Below are 23,781 nucleotides of genomic sequence, written 5' to 3' on the forward strand. Positions count from 1 at the left end.
AAAGTTTTATTGTAGTATCAATGACATGAGTGACATTTTTATTTTTAGTATATTAGGGCACTAATTTTCTTTTATGCATAATAATGAAAGACTCCATAATATTTTAGGTAGGGATGAACTTACCATATATTATTTATTAGTTAAGTAGAATATTAACTTTCGTAGAGTTTGCTACGTGTCAAGAAATTGCATGCTAAAAAGATATGATATATTTATCTTGCGTTTAAGTGACAGTAATAATGTGTTTTAATATAGACAGTTAAACTATGATAGATTTTGTAATGGCATGAGGACATATATTCTGAAATTAATTTAAAATAATTAATACCAATGTTATCTTGCTTAAGTTTAATCAACGTGCATTCTTGTATATGTTCTAAGTTAATAACCAACGTTAGTTGTTCGTATAGCTTTACTTCTGAATCTCGGGACGAGATTCTTTTGAGATGTGTATAGCTGTAACGCCCGTATTTTAAAATACGTATTTTTCTATTTATTAATTAATTAAATTATTTTATTTTCAAAATTAAAATCGGATCGGACTTCGGGATACGTGGGCACAGTTTTGGGCCCGAAGTCGTTGGGCTTGGGTTTTGGACCCAAGTATATAAACACATTTTTCTAGAAAATAGGGTTCGGAGAAAAAAATAATATATTAAAAATGGAGGCAGAGAGAGAAGCTGGTTTTGGAGGGAGGGTGGAGCCTTGAATCGGACTCGGAGAAATTAAAGGAGGGCTCATACAGTGAGTAGCTATTTTGCTATTTCACCGAAAGTTATAGTTTTAAATATATCGATGTATAGGTTTCGCTTTTATATTTTGGTTAAACCTGTTAAAGCGTTGAACTGTTGATTAAAACTGTTGGAACGGTTCAAGCTTCGGAGCTCTGTTAATGGAGGCGCGAGCTCCATGAACTGTACTGCTTTTTATTATAGTTGTGGTTTTGACCTGTGGTAGCTCTGTTCACGCTCTGAATAGGCGCGCTAATGGCGTCGCGAGGAAGCGCCCAGTTTTTGTTTCGAAACCGTCCGGATGGTGGTTGTGAAACCGTACTGAGGTCGGCGGGTTGAACTTGTTTTTGTGTTGTGATTTGGTTGTATCGTGTGCTGTTGAACTGATGAGGGTCGAGTGGGGGCAGGGAAGCTTGGAGAAAGCTTGAGCCATCGTTAATGGCGTTACTGCCATTACTGGGAATTGGGTACTTATGCATTCTTACAATCGTTTGAACGGTTTTTGTATAAATTTGGTGGGTTGTTGATGTGGGATGGTGTGGGGCTGTCGAGTGAGGGCTGTAAGAGCTTGTAACAAGCATTAATGGCGGTCGCAATTTGTAGATCTAGATTTAGAAGAGTTTTGATGTTATGATTTTCGATTCATTTTTATGTTATTGTCGTTTGTACTGTGGTTGTTAAAAATATATTGGTTAAACTGTTTTTCTTGAAACTCGAGAAATTTTATTTGAACTGTCCAAGCTTTATGGCCGGCAGTTAAAGCCCAAGCTATAGATTGTTTTTTTTTGTTTGCTTCTCTGTTTCTCTGTTGGAACTCATTTGTTTCTTTACTGTGGCTTGGAATGTGGCTTGGAATTTGTTGAATTATGTCGGGGTGTGACAGTCTTCATATCTCCTTATTCCCCCTCTCAAGTTGGAATATACAAGGCTGAATAGGAACATACAAAGACTTGTTGATTCCGACTTGAACTTGAAAGAGAGAAAACCAAATACCAACTTATACAACCAACCAATGCCCCCTTCAAAAAATAATACTTCATACTCCAGTACGTACAAAAAAAACAAAACATGTATCAAACAATACTCACTATAGAGGGTGGAGGGTGAGTCATGCCTTTTTATGACTGCGAACTTCTGGAATAGTGGAAGATGAAAAGAATAATTCCTCGTGAGATAGAGATTGTGTGCCTCTATAATATTTCAAACAAACAATGTGATCATGTTCTAGAAACTGAGACAGAAGACGACATCAATATCAACTGCGCGGAAACTAGAAACCCAAACATCCATAACGGCATACAAACAATACTACCCCTCAAATCCTTGATGAGAGTGTAAACTACCTTCCAAAGGCTTGATACTTCAAAAATCTCGGAAACTGAATATTGAAAACTGCAAATATAGGCATGGGCGCGGGCGCGCTCTTGGCAAGGCATATTGGAGGCGTTCACGCCCTCTATACTGACCTTTTTTTCACGGCATGGGCACATGCGCGCCTTTGGCAAGGCTGTACTTGAGCATGTGTGTGTCCTCTTCTTTTCCAACTTCCGATTACTTTCGGTGCCGTCGTCGCCTTTTTAAACTGACTTTACTTTTAGCGCCCTCTTCTCTGAATACAAAACGAACAATACTGAAAACAACTTTTGGCGTGCGGACTGAGCGCGTGTGCGCTTCGTCCAATACTAATTCCAGAGACTCCGGGATACAGAGAGGTTGTGCCCCTCTTATCAATACTAAAACAGAGAGATTGCGAAAAACGTAGATTGCGGAAGCGAAATAATACTAAGAAACTAATACAGATAAACTTCGGATCTCTCTTTTAGCATTCTTCAAACAAACTTTAAATACTAGCGGAATCTTAAAAATTTACTTTAACATGACGATGAAAAGTACCGGTGAACAATGTCGTGGTGAACAGTAAACCCGCGAACAGAGAAAATATTGAAACTTCAATTGAGATATAAGACCTTCTTCTTGTGAGAAAGCTTGAAACTTAACTTGAATACTATACTGAAAATTAAAACAAACTTAGATTTTCTTGGTGAGGGATTTCTCCTAGCATACCACTGAACCTCGCTCCGATACCATGTTAAATTCTATGTTAGTGGTTATGCTAAGAGAGTTATGACATAAATATATTAAGAGAAACCAAAAAGAATAACAATAGAAAAGACTAGAGATTGATTAGGGTTAGAGAGTTCTTGTATTTTCTTAGTTGTTCTATTCCCAGAGTTACATACTTATACTAACTTCAAACATGATAATAGAAACTACTAGATATGGATGTCCACACTTATAGAAACGTGGGACTTTCCATACTGACATATTCTAATACTAACATATTCTAACATGCCTCATGGAAAGGACATTCTACAAATTATCATTTTTACTACAGACTCTTTCTCTACAGAGGTGATACTTAGAGAAATATAAAATCTGAATAAAGTACCACGCATTAATTCAACAAAATATAAAAAAAAGAATTGAAGAAAACACAAGTATAGAAGTCTACAGACTTTACAGTAATGGAACCAACGCCAATGGCAACAATGATAGCAAGCAGAACATGCAATCTCAAATTTCACCAGTTCCGAGAGGTTGCCTTGACATATCACCAGTTGCCCATGCTTGATAATCCTTCACAAGCTGAATAACCATTAAAGAACATAAATACATCAAAAGAGGTCTTTTCAAGATGTGTCTTAAGCTTTAAAATGAAAACCCTACAGCAGATCTGCAATAGAAGACAAACCCAACCCTGGTACCTATCTGGAACATAACAGTATGTGACTCAAAGCAAAACAAAGAGGTTAAATACCAAATGCCCATCTACAAAAAAAATTGACATATTGGGAGTAAAATAAAATAAAATGCCAACTTGCAGGAGAAAAATAAAATATGGCGCCAATAAAAATAAAATAAAATAAAATATGGTTTTTCACTTTTTCCCCTAATAGAGAGAAGGGATCATGTACAAAAGATCTTCTTCCTTTGCTCACTGTTGATAATTTTTAGTAATCAAGTTCTACATTAGATGTCCCATGTCGATTAAGAAACCATTAAGAAAACCAAAATAGTCATAAATAGACGTTCAATATGTATTAAGAAACCAATAAGAATCTGACGAGAAAGCCATCTTGTCCCTACGAATAGCATCTGTGTACCACATGTAATATTTGAAGCATCTCATGCTTTCACCATTAGCCACCAGCTGTAAAAGTCAAGAAAGGTACTCTCAAACTAAGGTTGGAGACCACAAGGAGATTTCTAAACAGTGCATGCTACTAGAAGCACAATTAAGGTCTTGAGGTATAAAACGTCAAATTCAGCAGACGGCATGTGTTAGTACTGGTTTTTTCCCTAAGTGAGAAAATTGTATTCTTCTGGTAAATATACATAATACAATTACATATCGGATTAGGAAACACAATTAAGAATCGAGCTATAAAGCATCAAATTCAGCAGACAGCATGTGTCAGTACTGGCTTTTTTGCCTAAGTGAGCAAATTGTATTCATATGATAAATAAATAAAGTACAGTTACATATCGGATTCGTTAAGGGGGAGGACTGCGTGCATCATTGTCAGTACTTGTTTCAGTACAGCTAGCAAACAGGAGACTATTGCTTGCTTTGGAATGTCGTGTTTGTCCGTGAACCACTAATGACCACATCAATGGCGATGATATATTTTATTTCACCTCCCATTGTCATAATTTAGCACCAGCTAAATACCCCCAACAAGGTGGTGAACAAGGCATTTAGTCAACTGCAGCTATCATCTTCAACCACTAGTACCAACATATAGGTGAGGCAAATTTTGGTTCTCAAGCTAACCTTTGACATCCTCGTTTCTCTCCATCACCTCCCTCGCCCTTTTCTTCAAGTCTAATTTTGTGCTTCTCTTAGTCAAGAACACCCTAAGTACCATTAACTTCTTTAGGTGGAGGGCATGATCACCCATTCAACAAGCATAACTCTACTCTCCTCTCTGATCAGACTACTCATAACATATACCCACATCTGCATAGCCTTCATATGTAAATCAATTGTCTAATAAGCTTATGTTCTGTTCAATAATCCAAGGATGTGGTTGTCTAAAAAGCTTATGTTCTGTTCAATAATCCAAGGATGTTGTAAGACCACAGCTAAAATCCTCAATCTAAGCCTTAATTGCCACCTATTTGTCATCACTGGTCTTCATAATTCTTGCCCAATGCATCTCAATAAAATATATCTGATCCTGCTGTGTCTCAATTATATCCCTTTTAGTACTCTTTCTCATCTTTGACAAGTTTAGTATATGGGATCTTGTTCTTATCTACCAAACATCATCTATTAACAGTTATTTCACTCGAAAAACAAAACAATTTACTTAACTCCAAATGTCCAAGCTTCCAGAAAGACGTAACAATGTATATCAAAGAATTGTGGGTCCATCAAAAGCGAGGCACAGACCTAACAAACACTGGGGGTGGTTCACACACTTCAGAATACCCTCATCACAGGACTATAGAGTTGAACCGCTCTTAGGATCTACCTCTTATACCATTTGAAACACAAGAAGGAATATCAAGAGCATGGGTTTAACACTTTAACATGTACAGGCAAAGCCTAACAACAACTTCTTTTGGGCACACATTTTCTTTTCTGTTTTTTTATTATTCTTTTTTTCTTTTTTAATCAAGGAAAACAGATTTTGTTGACAATATAATTAAATAGTAAAAAATGCAGAATTTTTGGGGAGTAGTAGCATGTCTGAAACTGAAATCAAAAGATTACCCAAAGCAAGATCAAACGGCGAGCAGACAAATAACAAAGAGAGAGATGGTACACGATTTGGGTATTCAGGTCAATTTCCAGAGTGAACGGGTGACAATATGCTCTTGGTGCCCAGCAAGTCAAGGTAAACACATGTTCAAAGAAAACCGGAGCCGATATAAAGTCTTGTTTTCAGCACAGGGAAGATGGCATCAGCTCTCAAGTTAAGTGTTAATTATATTATTCAAAGGAATACAAGTAAGTGCAAAGTGGGCTTAAGGAGGTATCAGATGGCATTAGACTCCATGGACATTATCAGATAAGAGAGGGTGTTCCATGTACAGCAGCAAATGAGATACAAGATACTGAGAATCTATGCAAGAATCTGAGCAGGTGAAGGTCACATACTACAGGGAGCAAAATAGAGCAGCTGAATTCCTTGCCTCCTTGAGAGGCCCTACAGCATACAACCATATCACAATACTCATGCTTGTAACTTGAATCAATATGTATGGGACGATAAAGAGAATGTCCTAGTTGTAAAAAGATATACTTGTAGTAGTTAGAGCTTAGGAGCCTGAGTACTTTATTAATGTATTAGCCCTCTGAGTTGACGTTGAGTCCATGTATTGCATTTTTAAATAACCATTCTATCTGGAGCTAATATAAAACCCCAGCTCGCGGTTCTTTGGAAGAAAAAGGGATCTTGAGTCATAAGCATATGTGGTGATACATACCTTGCTAAAACCTGGCTTTCAACAACCAAATATTGTCTAAGCAAATCAAATCCTCTCTCGTACATTTCTCAAAAATCTGAGTCGTGTGTATTCTTCCCCCAACTAATAGTCTAATAGGGTGAGCATCAAGTGAATGATTTGCAGTTCTTACCAAGTGGAACTAATGTAGATCTTACTGGCGGAAGCTTCAATTTAATTGAATCTACACTTTAATTGAAACACAATTAAAAAACGACCTAAAAATCACTCTTTTATTGAATCTCTCGATCACAAATCACACACATAAACACAACTACTGAAACCCTAACTACAAGCCCGTTATTTAAAGTAAACCTAGAAAGCATAAACCAATAGGAACATGACATGTGTCCAACTAACTAATGGACTCGAACCATGGGCTTGGACTCAACTAAAGGGCTCACGCCCATAACATGTAGAGGGAACATAGGCGCACACCTATGACACTGACAGACTCGACTAATGTTCTACATCAAGAACCCATACAGTTTCAGAAACCAGATAGATATTGCAAAGAACGGAGCTTCTTATTAAGCCACCCTATTATGAAATAATGATTCTGCGAACCAAAGACAGCCTATAGTCATTCTTAAATAAAAAATTGGTGCTTTAGAAGTTACTTGATTTTCCAATAATTACTAACTAGCCACCCGAAAAAGGGTAAATATGCACCTAATTTGTCCAAGACGGGGTGAAAGAAAAGCCCTTAAGACGAGCAGTCTTGATGGACTGGATTGAGGAACTTTTGCTGTGCTAGCACTATACAGTAGCTAATCTTTGAAGGCTTATACTTGGGATGAACAGGAAAGGTGTGTACTGAAAAGAAGTATAAATTTTTTAAGGAGCTCTAGTGTTCCACAATGTGTAGAAATTCACCCTCTGAAACACCTGGACATGCGCACAACTACAACTACTTTGTAGAAAGTTTAGTACTATCATTACAGAATAAAGACATACTGCATCCTGATATTTGGACTGCTGTTAGTAAATAAAATCAAGTAAAATAGGACGTATTTAAGACATTACCAAATTCGAGTATGCATCCTCCTTTTGAAATACTATATACTAATAGGGCATACATATTAGTTTAATGGATCTAGTCCTTAAGGTGATTTTGGTTGACGTGATGTGGTAAAAGTGGTAAGAAATAAGTAATTTGACCATATGGGCAATCTTGGCGTGTGAGGGGCATATTGGGCATTTAAAAAAAGAATAATGCAATTTTGAAAAGCATGTAGCCACGTTGAACGTCCAGTTCAACTTCTCAGCAACATGTTTATCCAACATTGAACGTTGCATCGTGATTTCGAAAGCAACATTAGTGTTGCACATTTGCATTGAATTTTCAGTATGGTGTGCTGAATGCAGCATGAATGATATTGTTGCATAGAAATTTCCAAGACGCAGGGAACAAATTTTGTGGACACATGTCGTGTTTCTGTTTAGTCTATACAAGGGTATATCATACAAAATAAGTTCCTTGTACCTATGTGTTACTACATCTGGCAACGGGGATGGGAATGTTTGCCACAAACCCAACTACTTATTTTCCAAAGATTATGTTCTTCAACTTATCAACATCAAGCATTTCCTAAGTAATTAAAGTTAATATGAAAACGAAGAAGCGCAGTATAAACTTTCAAGCATAACTCTGCAAACCTGCGACATAAATCTAGGAAGCATTATTCTTAGAATTTGTTCCAGAACTTGTCTGCCAGTTGATTCAATTGCTTCGACAGGTATCGGTAGAAATGCAAATGGAACGTCAATTGTCACCTGAATTTCGTATAAATAATGTCAAAACAGAACAAAGAAATTTCTAAATGGGCTTAAATTTATTATCCAAATAATTGTCTTTCAATTTGTAGTTTTGCACATACAAAATACGAGAAATACCTCTATAAGTGTATCTGAAGTGAGTTGTTGGACTGAGTTCATCCTTTCGTTACTGCAGGATATTTGGTTCACCATGGAAGCTGCATTTCCCACACCAAATCAGTATCTAAGGACTCCTGAAAAGGCATTATATAGTTCAATTTAGAGAAAGGGCTCAGAGAGAGAGAGAGAGAGAGAGAGGGAGGAGGAATGCCATACTACGTACAAGGCAGTTAAGAAAAGTTTCCTGTACAAATGACAACCTATATCAATGAATTGTCATTTAATCCTATTCTATTCAAGCCGCCATCAGTTATCTGAGAAGGAAGTCGTCTTCTTATATAGTTATATATTCATCAACGTGTCAGAGCTACATAATTTAATTGTATTTTCCTATATGCAACCATGTCTACACTTTAACTGCATCCCACATAATAATCCACAATCCGATCACACAACATTTCCCCTAGCAAGTCATCATTACAATAAGAGTAACAACAAATAAAATAGAAAATTATAAATGAAACGAATCTCTCTAAGAGGAATAGAGGGAAGGGGGTCTCTATTTTCGTGTTCAAGACTTACGAGCACATCTCTCCTACTTTCTTCCAATCCCCCCTCTCTTCCCCATTCTCTTCTTTCCTCCATCACTTATGTGAGAAAAAACCCTTCTTAGTTAGTCTTGTGTCAGAGCTGCATAGTTTCAATCGTACTTTCCTAAATTCACAAGTCACAACCATGTCTATATTTTAATTGCATCCCACATGATAATCCCCAATCCGATCACATAACATTTCCCTCTAGCAAGTAGTAACTAGTAAGGCATCACTACTAAAACAGTAAATCACATTAACTACTTCAAATATGTATTGTACAATTACATTTGTAAAAAACTACAACAATCAAATGAGAGAGCACACCTGAAAACTTCTCATTTTGAGCAACCACCATCGGTGAACCCTCCAACTACAGATTAAACAATCATCAATACCAAAAACAACAATATTGCCATTACAAAAAAAAAAAAAAAAAACATCTATTAAAGTATACCTTGCAAGAAAGTAGCCTAATGCAACAGCCATTAGGATGCTCTTCAACTCTAACAAGCAAAACAGGACAAACCTCAAATGCAAAAAACTTAAACGTGTAAACATAACACCTAAACGTATTCTCATCCACACGCTCAATCCGTTCAGCATCCAAAACTGAATACTGACTTGCTGGCAAACTCATATACTCAACTACAAATCACAAAACACAAACAAAACTAAATAAAAAACACAATGAAAGAAAAACAATAAATATTACTAGTTCAGGGGTGCATGAAACAGTATACACTTACTTAAAGGACGTTGGAGTTGCTGTACTGTGACTGATTCAGTTCGTTTAGCAATAAAACGAGCTTTAGGACTTGAACTTGAAACAGCTGATATGCATAACACTTTTTTAAGAGGATTTGAGCTTCTATGATTTCTTGAAGTTATTGGGATAGTGTTAAAATACATAGAGTGAGTGTTAACTGCCATTTTTCCAAAAAGCATAAAAATGGCAAGTGAAGGTAGTGTCTCAGTGTGTGTATTTCGATAATAATTAGAGATAAGACTGTCAAGTCCACGAGTCTCAGTTTGTGTAGGGCCCTATTTTTTGGGTCCCATATAAGTGAATAACTTGCACGACAAAGAATGCGGTTTTATAGAGTTGGTTACCATGTTTCGAATCGACAGTTGAGTAACTAACTTTGGGAACAAGAGACTCTCCAACGACATCCGACTTTTGTTGTTGACTTGTTATTGACCAACGGGCTACATGAACTTTACCACTTAATTACTTAAATCTGGCCCAACGTGTATTTCAAAGATCCAACTTTATAAGCGGCCTGATTTTACTTGAAAGTTGTGAGGAAATGTTAGATGGTATGATTATTTCAGCTATACAAAACTTTCATAATATGACCAACGTAAAAAAAAATTTGTTTCGAAAATGTTGAGGGAGTTTAAAACTAAGGGTGTTGTTAGGAATGTACTTGATCGTGCGTTTAGTGTGAGTTTAAGTAATGTGAAATGTTCTTTGGAAGATTATTCTAGTCCGGAGAGACAGAAGCGATACAACGGTTGAATTTGCATAGTGCGAATACTAATGTTAGGCACTTGTTGTGGTTGATTGAGATAATGATTGAGTTGAGAGTTGCCGATAGAGCTGTTGAGGAGTGGAGTGAGCATTATTCGCTTGCAGCTAATTTGCAGAGGGCATTTAGGGAAAATGTGTCTATTATTATTGTGCCTACGTTGCCGATTACAGTGTTAAGGTGTCTGCTAAGGCTTGCTACTGTTGTTACTACTGGGTCTTTTTTGGCTCCTAAAGAGGTAAAACTAAAGTAATTAATTATATGTGGCTTAATTAATTATCTTTGGAAAAATAGCTTTTGTTGTTTATTAAAAGATTATTAGTTTCATTGTATGTTTTAGCGTGGTACTTATGCTTGTGGTTGCAATTTTAAACAATTTTTTTTTGGCAATAGCTATTTTTCATGTTATCACATAATGCATAATCAAATAGGCCAAATTCAGTTTGTGTTCTCATGTTTATGGATCAGTTACCCTTACATGTATATACAACAATGTTGGTAAATTAGATGTAATATGTTACATTAGGCTGGTGTGGACACATGTTAAAACTTTTATTTCACAAATCTTAAAATGATATCGCTTGGTACCATCGACGCTGAAGGGGGATGTCAATAGGCCACATCCTAGTACCTTTGTAATGCGGAACAAGGGTGTGGATACAGAAATCCTTGGAAGAGAGAAGAATAGTGATGTAATAGGCGTATTATGGCAGTTTGGTAATTTCATTATTATTATATTTTAGGCCATGTGGGCCCAATAATCTATGTCCAGCCCATTCGGCTTAGGTTCTGTTTGAGGAGGTTTAGGTTTTAATATAAATAGAATAGTGGGCCTCCATTAGTTCTTGATTGTTTTTGGTTAAGTTATTTAATTTATGAAAGATTAATGTTTCACGAGTGATTTTTATTAATGAAAGAGACTAAGAAGAGTAGACGAATAAGAATTATTGGAGAAGAAAAGTAGTGTTTTAAGAGGTTGATAATTTGATTGAATAATAGTTGGATACCCAAACATGCTACAATGGGCCTTATATAGATAACCCCAACTTGATGAACAAGAAACAAGAGTAAAGAAAACTTTTAAATTCACTTACTAATTACCTAAAAATACTAACAATAATGTACTAACTAATAATTGCTAAAATGGTCCTTCTCATCCTACATCACTTTGTAATGTGCTATGTATAAACCCTTGTATATCCTCTCTTTGTAAAGATAGCTTCTAATGTTCATTGATAGCTTGATTACTTAGTTGTGTGCTTGAGCATGGAATTTGTACTTCTGGTTTCTTTTAAATGGTTGGAATAGATTTTGACTTTCTTTTGGCGATAGCATAGTGTTCGGGTCCCGGCCTCACCATGCGACCAACAACTTGGTGGCATCGTTCAAGAGAAGTATGGACGGCATGGTGTCAAGAATGTTTATGACTTGCAGAAAACGAGAAGATGAGGTGGAGAGGAAAGGATTGAAATGGGAATAATATGTACTGAAGATGGATGGGGACAGATCGAGGAGATGAAACTGTATGGATTATCAGGAAAGAGGCAAATTAGGTTTGCAGAGGATTAAGGGAGGCTGATATTTTTGGGAATTTCAGTTGAAGTGGGTGTGAGAAAGGAGATCGTCTGTTTTTTAAGTGAGTTTCAGTTTCGCGAGCATGAGATTTCAAGTTTGGGTTTTTCTTTTTCTTTTTTTTTTGAAATTAGGTTTTTGGATCGTGAAATTAAGTTAGATCTTAATTTGGGATACTTGAAAATTTTCACAAAACGCAAAATTTTGATGTGTCGGTCTGATTAAGTATAGAAAACACTACACTCAAACTTTTCACTCAAACGACACAACAACTTGGTTGTAGTGTTAGTTTTAGTAGAACTGACACAATTGCAAAACTTGTAGTGTCGGTTTTAGCTGAAGTGACCCAACAAACCTGATCCTAATACAAACGAACCTCAAACCGACACAAAAAGTTGATGTGTCGATTTTCTACATACCCGACACCCAAAAAACCGACACAACAACCCCTTTTTTTAGTAGTGCATAACGAGTTGTGGGGAAGACAAGAAACAAACCACTACATATAATTCCCACCATTAAAGGAAAATTCTCCATAACTTGATCCATATCCTCAACATGACCCGGGAACAAACAATTTGTTATACAATGATCTGAGAGTGCAATTGCCATAAACACCATGACAGACATCAAAGCATGAACCAGATCATGAAACCCAAGTTTATAACGCTCATCTTTTGGGATTTCTACGCCAAGACTTGGCTTCAAGACTGCTAATCCCCTCGGTGTAACAAATCCGTAGTAAACCTTCCCTTCTGGATCCTTAAAACTATCAGTGAAATGGAAGAAAAAACACGATAGAGAGCGCAGCCCTATCATAACATAAATCATCGTAGTATTCACTGGAGAGCACTTTCCATCACCGTGATACCGGGCGGAAGAACCATCGAAAAAGAGAAGCGGTTTAAGGAGGAAGAAAGTTTGCGAGCATTGATATTTTAGACAAAGTTTTTGTACTCCCTTAGCAACCGCCGCCTTTTACGACCGCCAGGTTTACCATCTTCAGTGAGAGGCAATTGTTGTGATGGAGAAGAGGGGTATGGAGACCGTTGTTATGGAGGAGCAGTATTGTAGATTTTGATTCCAACTCCGTCACTTTGCTCCATTTTCTTTGTGATTTTCAGACAAAAGAAATGAAAATGTGAGAGACGGATTGGAGAAGGATGGGGGTTGCAAGAGAAAGAATGAGTTTGTGTTCAGAGCGGGTTTTATAGAGTTGGTTACCATGTTTCTAATCGACGGTTAAGTAACTAACTTTGGGAACAAGAGACTCTCCAACAACATCCGACTTTTGCTGTTGACTAACGGGCTACATGAACTTTACCACTTAATTACTTAAACCTGGCCCAACGAGTATTTCAAAGATCCAACTTTATAAGCGGCCTGATTTTACTTGAAAGCTGTGAGGAAATGTTAGATGGTATGATTACTTTAGCTATACAAAACTGTCATAATATGACCAACATAAAATTTTTTGTTTCGAAAATGTTGAGAAAGTTTAAAGATAAGGGTGCAATTAGGAATGTACTTGATCATGCGTTTAGTGTGAGTTTAAGTAATGTGAAATGTTCTTTGGAAGATTATTCTAGTCCGGAGAGACAGAGGCGATACAACGGTTGAATTTGCATAGTGCGAATACTAATGTTAGGCACTTGTTGTGGTTGATTGAGATGATGATTGAGTTGAGAGTTGCCGATATAGCTGTTGAGGAGTGGAGTGAGCGATATTAAACTGCGGTGATTTGCAGAGGGCATTTAGGGAAGATGCGTCTATTATTATTATGTCTGTGTTGCCGATTATGGTGTTAAGGTGTCTGCTAAGGCTTGCTACTGCTGTTACTACTGGGTCTTTTTTGGCTTCTAAAGAGGTAAAACTAAAGTAATTAATTATATGTGGCTTAATTAATTATCTTTGGAAAAATAGCTTTTGTTGTTTATTAAAAGATTATTAGTTTCATTGTATGCTTTAGCGTGGTACTTATGCTTGTTGTTGCAATTTTAAACAATTTTTTTTTTGGCAATAGCTATTTTTCATGTTATCACATAATGCATAATCAAATAGGCCAAATTCAGTTTGTGTTCTCATGTTTATGGATCAGTTACCCTTACATGTGTATACAACAATGTTGGTAAATTAGATGTAATATGTTACATTAGGCTGGTGTGGACACATGTTAAAAATTTTATTTCACAAATCTTAAAATTATATCACTTGGTACCATCGACACTGAAGGGGGATGTCAATAGGCCACATCCTAGTACCTTTGTAATGCGGAACAAGGGTGTGGAGATACAGAAATCCTTGGAAGAGAGAAGAATAGTGATGTAATAGGCGTATTATGGCAGTTTGGTAATTTCATTATTATTATGTTTTAGGCCATGTGGGCCCAATAATCAATGTCCAGCCCATTCGGCTTAGGTTAGGTTTGAGGAGGTTTAGGTTTTAATATAAATAGAATAGTGTTCCTCTATTAGTTCTTGATTGTTTTTGGTTAAGTTATTTAATTTATGAAAGATTAATGTTTCACGAGTGATTTTTATTAATGAAAGAGACTAAGAAGAGTAGACAAATACGAATTATTGGAAAAGAAAAGTAGCGTTTTAAGAGGTTGATAATTTGATTGAATAATAGTTGGATACCCAAACACACTACAATGGGCCTTATATAGATAACCCCAACTTGATGAACAAGAGACAAGAGTAAAGGAAACTTTTAAATCCACTTACTAATTACCTAAAAATACTAACAATAATGTACTAACTAATAATTGCTAAAATGATCCTTCTCATCCTAGATCACTTTGTAATGTGCTGTGTATAAACCCTTGCATATCCTCTCTTTGTAAAGATAGCTTCTAATGTTCATTGATATTTTTATTACTTAGTTGTGTGCTTGAGCATGGAACTTGTACTTCTGGTTTCTTTTAAATGGTTGGAATAGATTTTGACTTTCTTTTGGCGATAGCGTAGTGTTGGGGTTCCTCACCATGTGACCAACGACTTGGTGGCATCGCATCGCCCATATAAGGGTTGACCGATCTGCTCGGGTAGTTATCAGCTGATTCATTTGGAATTTGCTTTCTCAACGATTTGCTCACATCGTTTGGAGAAACACAACCACAACCTCACCTTGTCGCTAGAGACATTATATTTCGATATTGGCATGTCGATTGGAACTGAAATTTTACAGACGTGCCGAAATTTTAGATTACTATAAAAACAAAAGTTAGGTTTTGGAAAATCAAGTCTTGAATAGAAACCCAATTTTGAGAGCAATGAAAATTGAGAGAAAACCCTTAAAAAAAGAAAAGCTTATAAGGAGAGAGGAGTGATCTAGTAAGGTGGAGAGACTTGTGAGGAGTGATTGTAATATTTTTTTTCCACACTTATAAAAGGATTAGCTCTTGTGGAAGTAGGCATCATTGGCCGAACCACGTTACATCTTGTGTTGTGGTATGCTTTATTTTTCTTTGCATTATTATTACTTGTTTGTTATAGTTGTTGATTGCTTGGAAGGTTGGGTTTTGTTGTTGGTTGTAGTGAAAGTTTATATTTTTGTCTAGAGTAGCAGTATGTCCAAGTGCAAGTTATCTTAGTGGGGATCAATTGGTATCGTTTTTCTTAACAAGTGGTATCAGAGCCAGGTTGGATTAAGCCCAACAAGGTTGTTATCCAAACCTTGCCTAGAAGGTGTTTGAAAAATTTCCTGAGAGGAGGTTTGAGTTGAAATAGCTTGTGGAAATAGACCATTCTGTAAACACTCGCATGACTAGTCTGAATAAAGCTAACTACACTATTTGGAAAGCCAAGATGGAAGATTTGCTCTATTGCAAGGACTTGGCACAACCCATTGAGAATGGAGGAGTAAAACCGGAAGAGACTGCCGTGGCAGAGTGGAGCAAGCTTGACAGAAAAGCAATTAGGTACATTCGACAGTGGATTGAGGACAGTGTCTTCCACCATGTATCCCAAGAGACAACCACTTTTGGCTTGTGGAAGAAACTCGAAGACCTCTATGAGAGGAAGTCGATCGGAAACAAAATGCTACTCATTGAGAAGTTTGCTAACACGAAGTACAAAGAAGGTTCTTTAATGTCTGAGCATCTTAATGAAGTACAGAATACCATCAATCAGTTGCACTTGATGAAGATTAATATGGGTGACGAAATTGAGGCTTTGTTCCTATTAAACTCTCTATCCGACAATTGGGAGACGTTAGTAGTTTTTCTTAACGGAGCTACTAAGGATGGAGTCATTTCCATGGAGATGGCTACTGGGGCATTGTTGAATGAGGAGACAAGAAGGGGTTCACGAAGTAGCTCCTATCACTCAGAGATTCTTGTCACAGAGAAACGGGGGAGAGGTAAGAGCAGAAAACCATCTCATTCTAGAGGTGATGACAGAAGCAAATCTAGGGGTGAAGCTAGAACTCCTAAGGCAAAGAGACAATATTATTATTGTGCCACCAAGGGTCACTTCAGGTATGAGTGTAGAACACTGAAGATGGATGAGAAGAATAACTGTGTACATGAAGACATGGTAAAGAGGAACGGAAACACAGGCCGAGATACTACCGCACTAGTAGACGATGATCTAGTGGGAATTGTGTCAGATTATGGTGAGTGATGTGTTAGTACCTCATGCATGGATACAGAGTGGGTGATAGATACAGGAGCATCTTATCACGTCACACCACACAGGGGATTTTTCACTACCTACAACTGTGGTGAATTTGGTGAGGTAAAGATGGGTAACATCGGAGTCTCAAAGATTATATGCATTGGGGATGTTCATGTAGAAACCAATGTCGGCTACACTTTGACACTCAAGGATGTAAGACATGTCCCTGACATTCGGCTAAGCCTAATTTCTGTTGGGAAGTTAGATGATGATGACTTTCTAAACTTGTTTGGTAACGGGGTATAGAAACTGAGCAAAGGTTCCATTGTAGTAGCCAAAGGGAAGAAAACTTACTCGCTTTACAAAACACAAGCTAGTTTGTGTAAAGCAGAAGTAAATGCGACACAAGAAGAAGCTTTGTCCAAACTATGGCATAAGAGACTATGTCATATGGGAGAAAAAGGCATGGAAGTTCTTGCCAAGCAAAAGGCCTTGCCAAACATAAAAGGTACACATTTAGATAGATGTACTCACTGTTTGGTAGGGAAGCAACACAAGGTGTCTTTCCAAAGATTCCCCTCTCACAAAAAAGACAATGTCCTTGAGCTAGTGCGCACAGATTTATGTGGTCCTATGAAAGTAAAGTCCCACAGGGAAGTTTTGTACTTCTGGACTTTCATTGATGATGCATCAAGAAAGATATGGGCATATAGTCTGAAGACCAAGGATGAAGTACTTGACGTGTTCAAGACATTCCATAGCATGGTGGAAAGAGAGACAGGGAAGCCTTTGAAGTGTATTCGCTCAGATAATGGGGGTGAGTACATTGGGCCATTTGAAGAGTATTGCAAGAGTCATGGGATTCGTCATGAGCAGACCGTTCCCAAGACTCCGCAACACAATGGTATAGCCGAGAGGATGAACCGGACCATTGTAGAAAGGATGAGATACATGTTGTCTCACTCTAAGTTATCCAGGAGTTACTGAATAGAAGCAATGCGCACAGCCGTGCATGTGATCAACCTATCGCCTTCGAAGCCTCTGAATACTGATTATCCAGAGAGAGTATGGTCAGGCAGAGATGTTGATTATGGATACTTGAGGGTATTTGGGTGCAGGGCATTTGTTCATATTCCCAAGGATAAGAGATCCAAACTTGATGACAAAGCCAAGCAGTGCATTTTTCTGGGTTATGGGGATGAGAAGTTTGGCTACAAACTCTATGATCCGATCAACAAGAAAGTGATCCGAAGTCGAGATGTTGTGTTCTTGGAAGACCAAACCATAGCAGACTTTGAGAATGGTGAGAAGCTAGAAGCTTTCATTAGTGATCTTGTTGACTTATAATCAGAAGTTCCTACTGTGTAACGTGCAGAAGGCATTGAGAATGCAGAGAACCATGAGTTTGAAGCTCATGATGGGATATAACCTATTGATATAGAAGATGCAGATGAAGTGCATGAACCACCACTTGAGCAAGCAGAAGTGCATCATCCTGAGCCACAAGAAGATGGGGCAAGAAGGTCTGACAGAGAGAGCACTACACCAGAAAAGGCCAAAAACGACGGTAATTGCCGTCCTAAATCGAGATTTACGACGGGAAATGGTGTCCCAGAGTTCGTCGCGAAAAGCTCTGTCGTTAATATTAACGACGGGAAACTGCGTGGTAACTTGAATTAGAATTGCGACGGGTGTGAGACATTTATTGCCGTCGTTAATTATACGACATTCAAAGCCGTCGCAAATCTCCTTTCTACGGCAACTTCATATTTTCAAATCTAGAACGTACCAACCCGTCGTAAATTTGCGTCCTAAGTTTAGGACACACATTTCTGTGATACATTGTTGTTGGAAAGTCAATTAACGACACTATGCCCCGTCGTATTTGTTTAAATTAATGTTTTTTTTAATAATTTTTTTTTTCATAGAACCTATTTTTCCCCGACATCGCTACTAAATACTACCTAATTCTCATTCTCAAATCATAAAATCAATTACACAAACATACTAAAACAACACATTTCAAAAATTGATATATTATACATTGGTTTTTCAAAATTTACAATGTTTTCGAGTTGTTGATTGCCAATAAATAACTAGGCTTTCAAAGTACACAAGGCATCATAAGAACATAATGGAAAAAACAATTTGTACTTTGAAATTCCTATCTTCATCACCTTTACGCAATTTGTTCTTCCATTGAGTCGCACAACCTTTCATGAGGGTAAAGAGCCTCGAGAATTTATTTTCTAGAGATGGGACAAGCAGCTAGCCAAAGCAGAGGCAAACATACAACACGGCAAGAGCATTATCAATGCAGCGCCACTCCAGCAAGAGCAGATTACGGTTCGTCCGAATGAACCTGGAAGTTAATGTACAAGACTACTAATTATGGCCAGATACTTAATAATAACATTCATATATTAAACACTAAAATCAAATAATTAACACAAAGGGCACTACTGAAAGCATCAAGGTTTAAGTATCTAGTAGACTATTTATCATTGAAACTATCATGTAAGATAAGAGTTGTCGTGAAAGCGAGTTTAACACTATCATATGACGGACTCAAGAAAAAAAAATGTACAGATTCAAAATGATATAATTCTCATGTTCAGTAGAAACTTACCCATTCAAACTTGGGAGTCTCAAGAAAGATATGAAACCTCTAAAACGTGCATGGGCTAGTTGTTTGTTCCTACTTGAATGGGTTTAAGGTGCACCCCGCCTTCAGAAGGAAGTGGTAGTATCCTCAAACTGAATAACTTAAAAAACCAAACACATATGGGGCCCAAGGAAGCACAAAAGCATATAAATGAATTTATATTCTAAAAGAACCAAAGCAAAGATATGTGATGTTATAAGCAAATTCCTAACTATAAATCAAGAATTGTTCAAGTCATTCAATTTTAAGTACACGAGAAATACTTCCAAACATATCATTTGAGAAATACTTCCAAACATATCATTCCTCTTGTATGTTGAGCTAGTTTCTCTTTAAAATGAAGAATGCGGGGAAAAGCACAAGACCCATCCATACTTGTATAAGCGACCACAAATAGCTACTGACGTTCTTGTGACCTTACCATCAGAACTTTCCTTAATCTAAAATAAATACACAAACCCAATAAGCGTAAAATAGTACTGCAGTGAATCTAGAAGCTAGATATACTAGCAAAGAATAGACAAAACCAATTTATCTTGAAGTTAGACAATACGAAAAATGGGAACTGAAATCTTGAAGTTAGGCAAAGACAGGATGCATTGAGTATCACAAAAACTGCAAAGAACTTCGAATATAATATATCCTATTCTACTTTTCGACCGCCTTTATGCAAAAGGGTGTTGTCAACTGTGAAGACAAATGTGGAACTTCCTTCGAGAGAAAAGACTAACTTTATTCCTAAACCTCGATCGGCTTAGCTCGATTAATTCCCTCTGCTCATCTTTCTTTATAGTATATAAAGAAAGTAGTCAACCGAAAAGCATAGCTTACGGGAGTTACCTTCGTAAACTAACAACCGGATTTCTCTTTGGCTACAGCTTTGCTAGTAAAGGATTCTATCCAAACTTAATTTCTATCGCTAGAATCACATGTTTAACCATGCCCGGGTAGGTTTAACCTAGAAAAGAGTCCTATACAGCGTTCTCGTCTACAAGAAACAAATTAATCTTGTAGATTCCTTTGTATCGGATAGGCAATTGCTTAGAAAAGTCACTTTGTCTTCGCCTCGAAAAGTAGGCTTCTTACGCGTTCTTTCCGAAGTAAGCGAAACCTCATATAGTTGAGTTTCGAACTTAATTCTAGTCTGACTTATCAAAAACAAGATGCGAACTAATTCTGATCTGAAAAGACCGAGGAAACAAAGTAAGATTTTCTATTCCGGATCGCAGCTTTAGACCGCCTCGATTAGACCACGGCTTTAGTGACTTACTACAGAGTAGCGCACTTATGTTCTTATCTTAGCTGACTTCTAGAAAGCTGAAAGCAGAGACTAGTAGTTTGTAAATGGTATTTTCTTTTTACTTAGCAACAAAAAGTTTAATGATTAATATATGGATAGCCTAGCAGAGCAGCATGTGCCAAAATATAAGCACAAGAATGTATCTTATATATTCGAGAACGCACATATTGCAATGTTGAGAGTAGAGCCCGCAAATTCCCTTGTTTCCCTGCAGACCCACCGCTTTATCTCAAGATCCAAATGTCTCCGCAATCCTCCTCAGAAACAAACAAAGAAAGTAAGATTTGAGAAGTGATGTTTATTTCAAGTGCTCAATAGAAGGCGACATGAGAAACACAACTCCTTTATAAGTGCTAAGCATCTAAAAAACGGATTGGATGGAAGTGTTAATATCTACAGCAGAGGCATTTTAGATATAAACTCATAACAGCCAGGAGCAAACCGTAACAATGTTGATCTCAAAAACTTACATGTCTCTCTCGTCTCGATCTCTCCTCGAGTTTGACGGTCACGCTCATTCTTTTCTCGCCAATGCTTTTTCCCCGAGGACGAGACTCCATAAAAACTTGACAACAATTTTCATAAAAAAGAGAAATAATATTGATGAATAATTTAGTATGAAACTAGTCAATGCACTTGAATAGGTTTTCTACATTTATAAGATGACAAGTAAAGATAATCATAAACACAAACAAATAGAGAAAAGCTAATCTCCACGGACGCATCACAGCTCTCGCGGTAATGCGTTGGTGGCGATCCAAATCTCACTCTTCGCCTTTCTTCCCCCAACGCCGTCGAATTCTCCGGATGACGAAGCACCTTTAACAAAGTAGAATTTAAGCAATTAGCATACTTTCTCGGGAGCTCTCTTGATTACTATTGCCGGAAGGCTTCTTCTCGGCACAAGAGAAAGTGTAAAATCAACAAGATTACCTCCAAAGATTGAAGTGAGATCATCAACAATATTTGTAGTTGAGGATACCTTTCGCGATGGTCGACGAGGTTCCGTAAGATGTCCGACGGGCCGTTTCAGTCTTTGGTTTTTTTAAATTGGGACTCAAAAGTAGACTCGATGCGAGAAAGCAAAGACGAAAATAATAGTCCGCTAATATTTCGGGAAAAAAACAATATCTTGCTTCTAATCTTATTCCCCTAAGTGTACCGGTTTGTGGTTCTCGTTAGGCCTTGGTGCACCGCTAGCTCTACCGCCCGAAGAAAAACTCCGGATCATTCTCATTCTTTTGTTGACTCTCTCTCAGCAGCCCCTCTCACGAGCCTCTGTAGCAGCCCTCTCCACGAGCCTCTGTAGTTGCCCTCTCAACGAAGCTTGCTCGCTTTTTGCCGCCGTTATTAATGCTTCTCTTGCAAAATAAACTCTCTTTTTTTGCTTCGCGGCTACCTTCTCTACTTTTCCTTAGCGGTTGGTTGCCCCTTCACGCGTCTCGAGCTTGTATTCTCTACACAGCAGAAGACGCGTGCCTCAAAGATTGACCTTATCAACAACAGCCTTTTACACCCTTAGGCGAAGCATCGGCAAATGCTCTCTCTCCACGTGCCTCCCTTGTAGCCTCCAAATTCCTTCGCTCTCTCTCTTTCTCCTCCCTTTCTCTCTGCTCCGCTCACGATATAATCTCTCCTGTTTTTTTTCTTATTTCTTGCTCTTGAGCCTCGTGCAAAGCTTTCCCATCACCTCTTCCGCCCGACCACGGCCCCGCCACGCCCTCTGGATTGTAGTACTTTTCCCTTTTCAGCCGGGATTCAAACGATTTATCTTTGACACACTACAAGAACAAAAGCATTTAGAAAAATGATACACAGGAAAACACCAACTAGAAAACAAAAGAACCAAATAATCACATTTATTAACAATACTAGAAGCAATAGTCACACGATTCTGATGAGCATACAACATTAGTTGCGCTCTAGGAATCAAGCACTTCAAAAACAAGGAAATAGACGTTTGATAAATGCGGCAAATTAGCTTTAACATGAAACTTGCATATAAATGACATGAATTAAGACCGACTACAGAATATTACACATGATGTAATCTTAAATTTGTGAAATTTATGCAGTTTACAAATTTAGAGATCAATAAATGCAAGTGTAGAACCAACCATCCACACCTTTTGTTGTAAATTACCGTAAAATGAAAAAAAAAACACATTATTGTCAAAACTCAAAATTTCAGTTAATCGGACATTGTCGATTCATAACAATGTAATGGAACACGTAAAGAAACAACATACAATATTAATAAAGTTAACTGTACAGATTTACAAAAAAAAAAAAAAAAAATTTGCTCCGAATGTTCTCCAAAATTAAACAAAAAGTAGATAGAAAACTAGATATCCATCACATTTGAAAGATTTCAAAGATATGTACAGAAAAAATCTCAATCGTCATCGAATGTTAAGATGGGGCAAAACATGCACGAGTATAGATTCATACCATCACAAGATTGTGTTGTCAGCAAATTTAACACATTAATAACTTTAGGGAACATGTGAAGAAGTAATATATAATTTAATGATGCTTAACTACGCATTTTATCTTTCCCAAGCAAACTTTTACTAAAGTAAAGGATTTCGAATTGCTCCAAACGGTAAGGGCTTACCCAAATGTGCAATGTTTCTTTTATTTATAAAAAGAGCTATCCAAAAGTAAGAGAGAGAAAAAAGGTATGGCCCGAGTAGAGCTAATAGTTCTCAACTCAAACTAACACATATTAATCTTAGCCAATATATAGAGAGATCGCCAGAGCGGGTTCTTTTTTTTCTTGCTTTGAATATAATATAAAATAATAAAGGATTGGCTGATCAAACTGGAGGGGAGCTTTAACTCTGTAAATGGTATGGCAAATTTCATAACCCGATGGGCTCAAATTAATGCAAGTTCCGTATCTCCCTGGAATTTTTAAAGAGAGTATTTACTCCTACCTGAGCTTGGGCTACTATGAGTTACTTAAAATCATATGTTTATTGGGGAATGTTGGCTAGGGCCATAGTTTTAAAGTGGGGTTTTAGAGCTTGCCCCTTTCCAGAGAAGTGAACATATGGGACTTGCAACTCTTTCGCGATTGAGAAAGGTTAAGGTTTCGGATTGAGAAAAAAGTAGTCCCTAGCAGGAGTAGGGGAGGGAAAATAAAAACACGAAAGTGAAAAAAGATATAATACCTCAGAATATAATATTTTTCAAAAGTTGTGTGTCTGACTCGCTTATTCTTATATCAGTTCGGAAGGGGGGATTAGCAGGATCTTTAGCAAGCTATGAATAAGATCATAGCATCATTTTAGTCACATGAATAATAACTACCAGTTCTATGGTTCATACAAAAATGAGATCCTTCCATGAACCGAAAGTCACTTCATCTTTTTAAA

At 37.3% G+C, this 23,781-nt stretch overlaps 1 protein-coding gene and 1 pseudogene across 1 annotated transcript; both read right to left on the minus strand.

The window, feature by feature from the left end:
- Positions 1–2,889: 2,889 nt before the first annotated feature.
- Positions 2,890–9,745, minus strand: LOC147487268 (RAP release 2, galactose-binding-like domain protein, putative (DUF1997)). The gene is made up of 6 exons (XM_086572435.1): positions 9,463–9,745; positions 9,171–9,361; positions 9,041–9,086; positions 8,142–8,221; positions 7,905–8,021; positions 2,890–3,377 (listed from the first exon to the last, which is right to left on the minus strand). Exons 1-6 carry the CDS (start codon positions 9,659–9,661, stop codon positions 3,306–3,308), a joined length of 705 nt encoding a protein of 234 aa, XP_086428561.1. The 5' UTR covers positions 9,662–9,745; the 3' UTR covers positions 2,890–3,305.
- Positions 9,746–12,228: 2,483 nt separating this feature from the next.
- On the minus strand, positions 12,229–12,923 carry LOC147487269 (protein DMP9 pseudogene; annotated as a pseudogene).
- Positions 12,924–23,781: the final 10,858 nt, after the last annotated feature.

This window comes from Coptis chinensis, chromosome 7 (genome assembly GCF_015680905.1).
Source record: "Coptis chinensis isolate HL-2020 chromosome 7, ASM1568090v1, whole genome shotgun sequence".
Lineage (NCBI taxonomy): Eukaryota > Viridiplantae > Streptophyta > Magnoliopsida > Ranunculales > Ranunculaceae > Coptis > Coptis chinensis.

Coding starts and splice junctions, on each gene's coding strand:
- LOC147487268 (XM_086572435.1), bottom strand. CDS start 9,661: ATGCTTTTTGGAAAAATGGCAGTTAACACTCACTCTATGTATTTTAAC. Junction 8,222..9,040: donor TCAAAATGAGAAGTTTTCAG/GTGTGCTCTCTC, acceptor TGGGAAATGCAG/CTTCCATGGTGAACCAAATA. Junction 3,378..7,904: donor TTCCTAGATTTATGTCGCAG/GTTTGCAGAGTT, acceptor ATGGTTATTCAG/CTTGTGAAGGATTATCAAGC.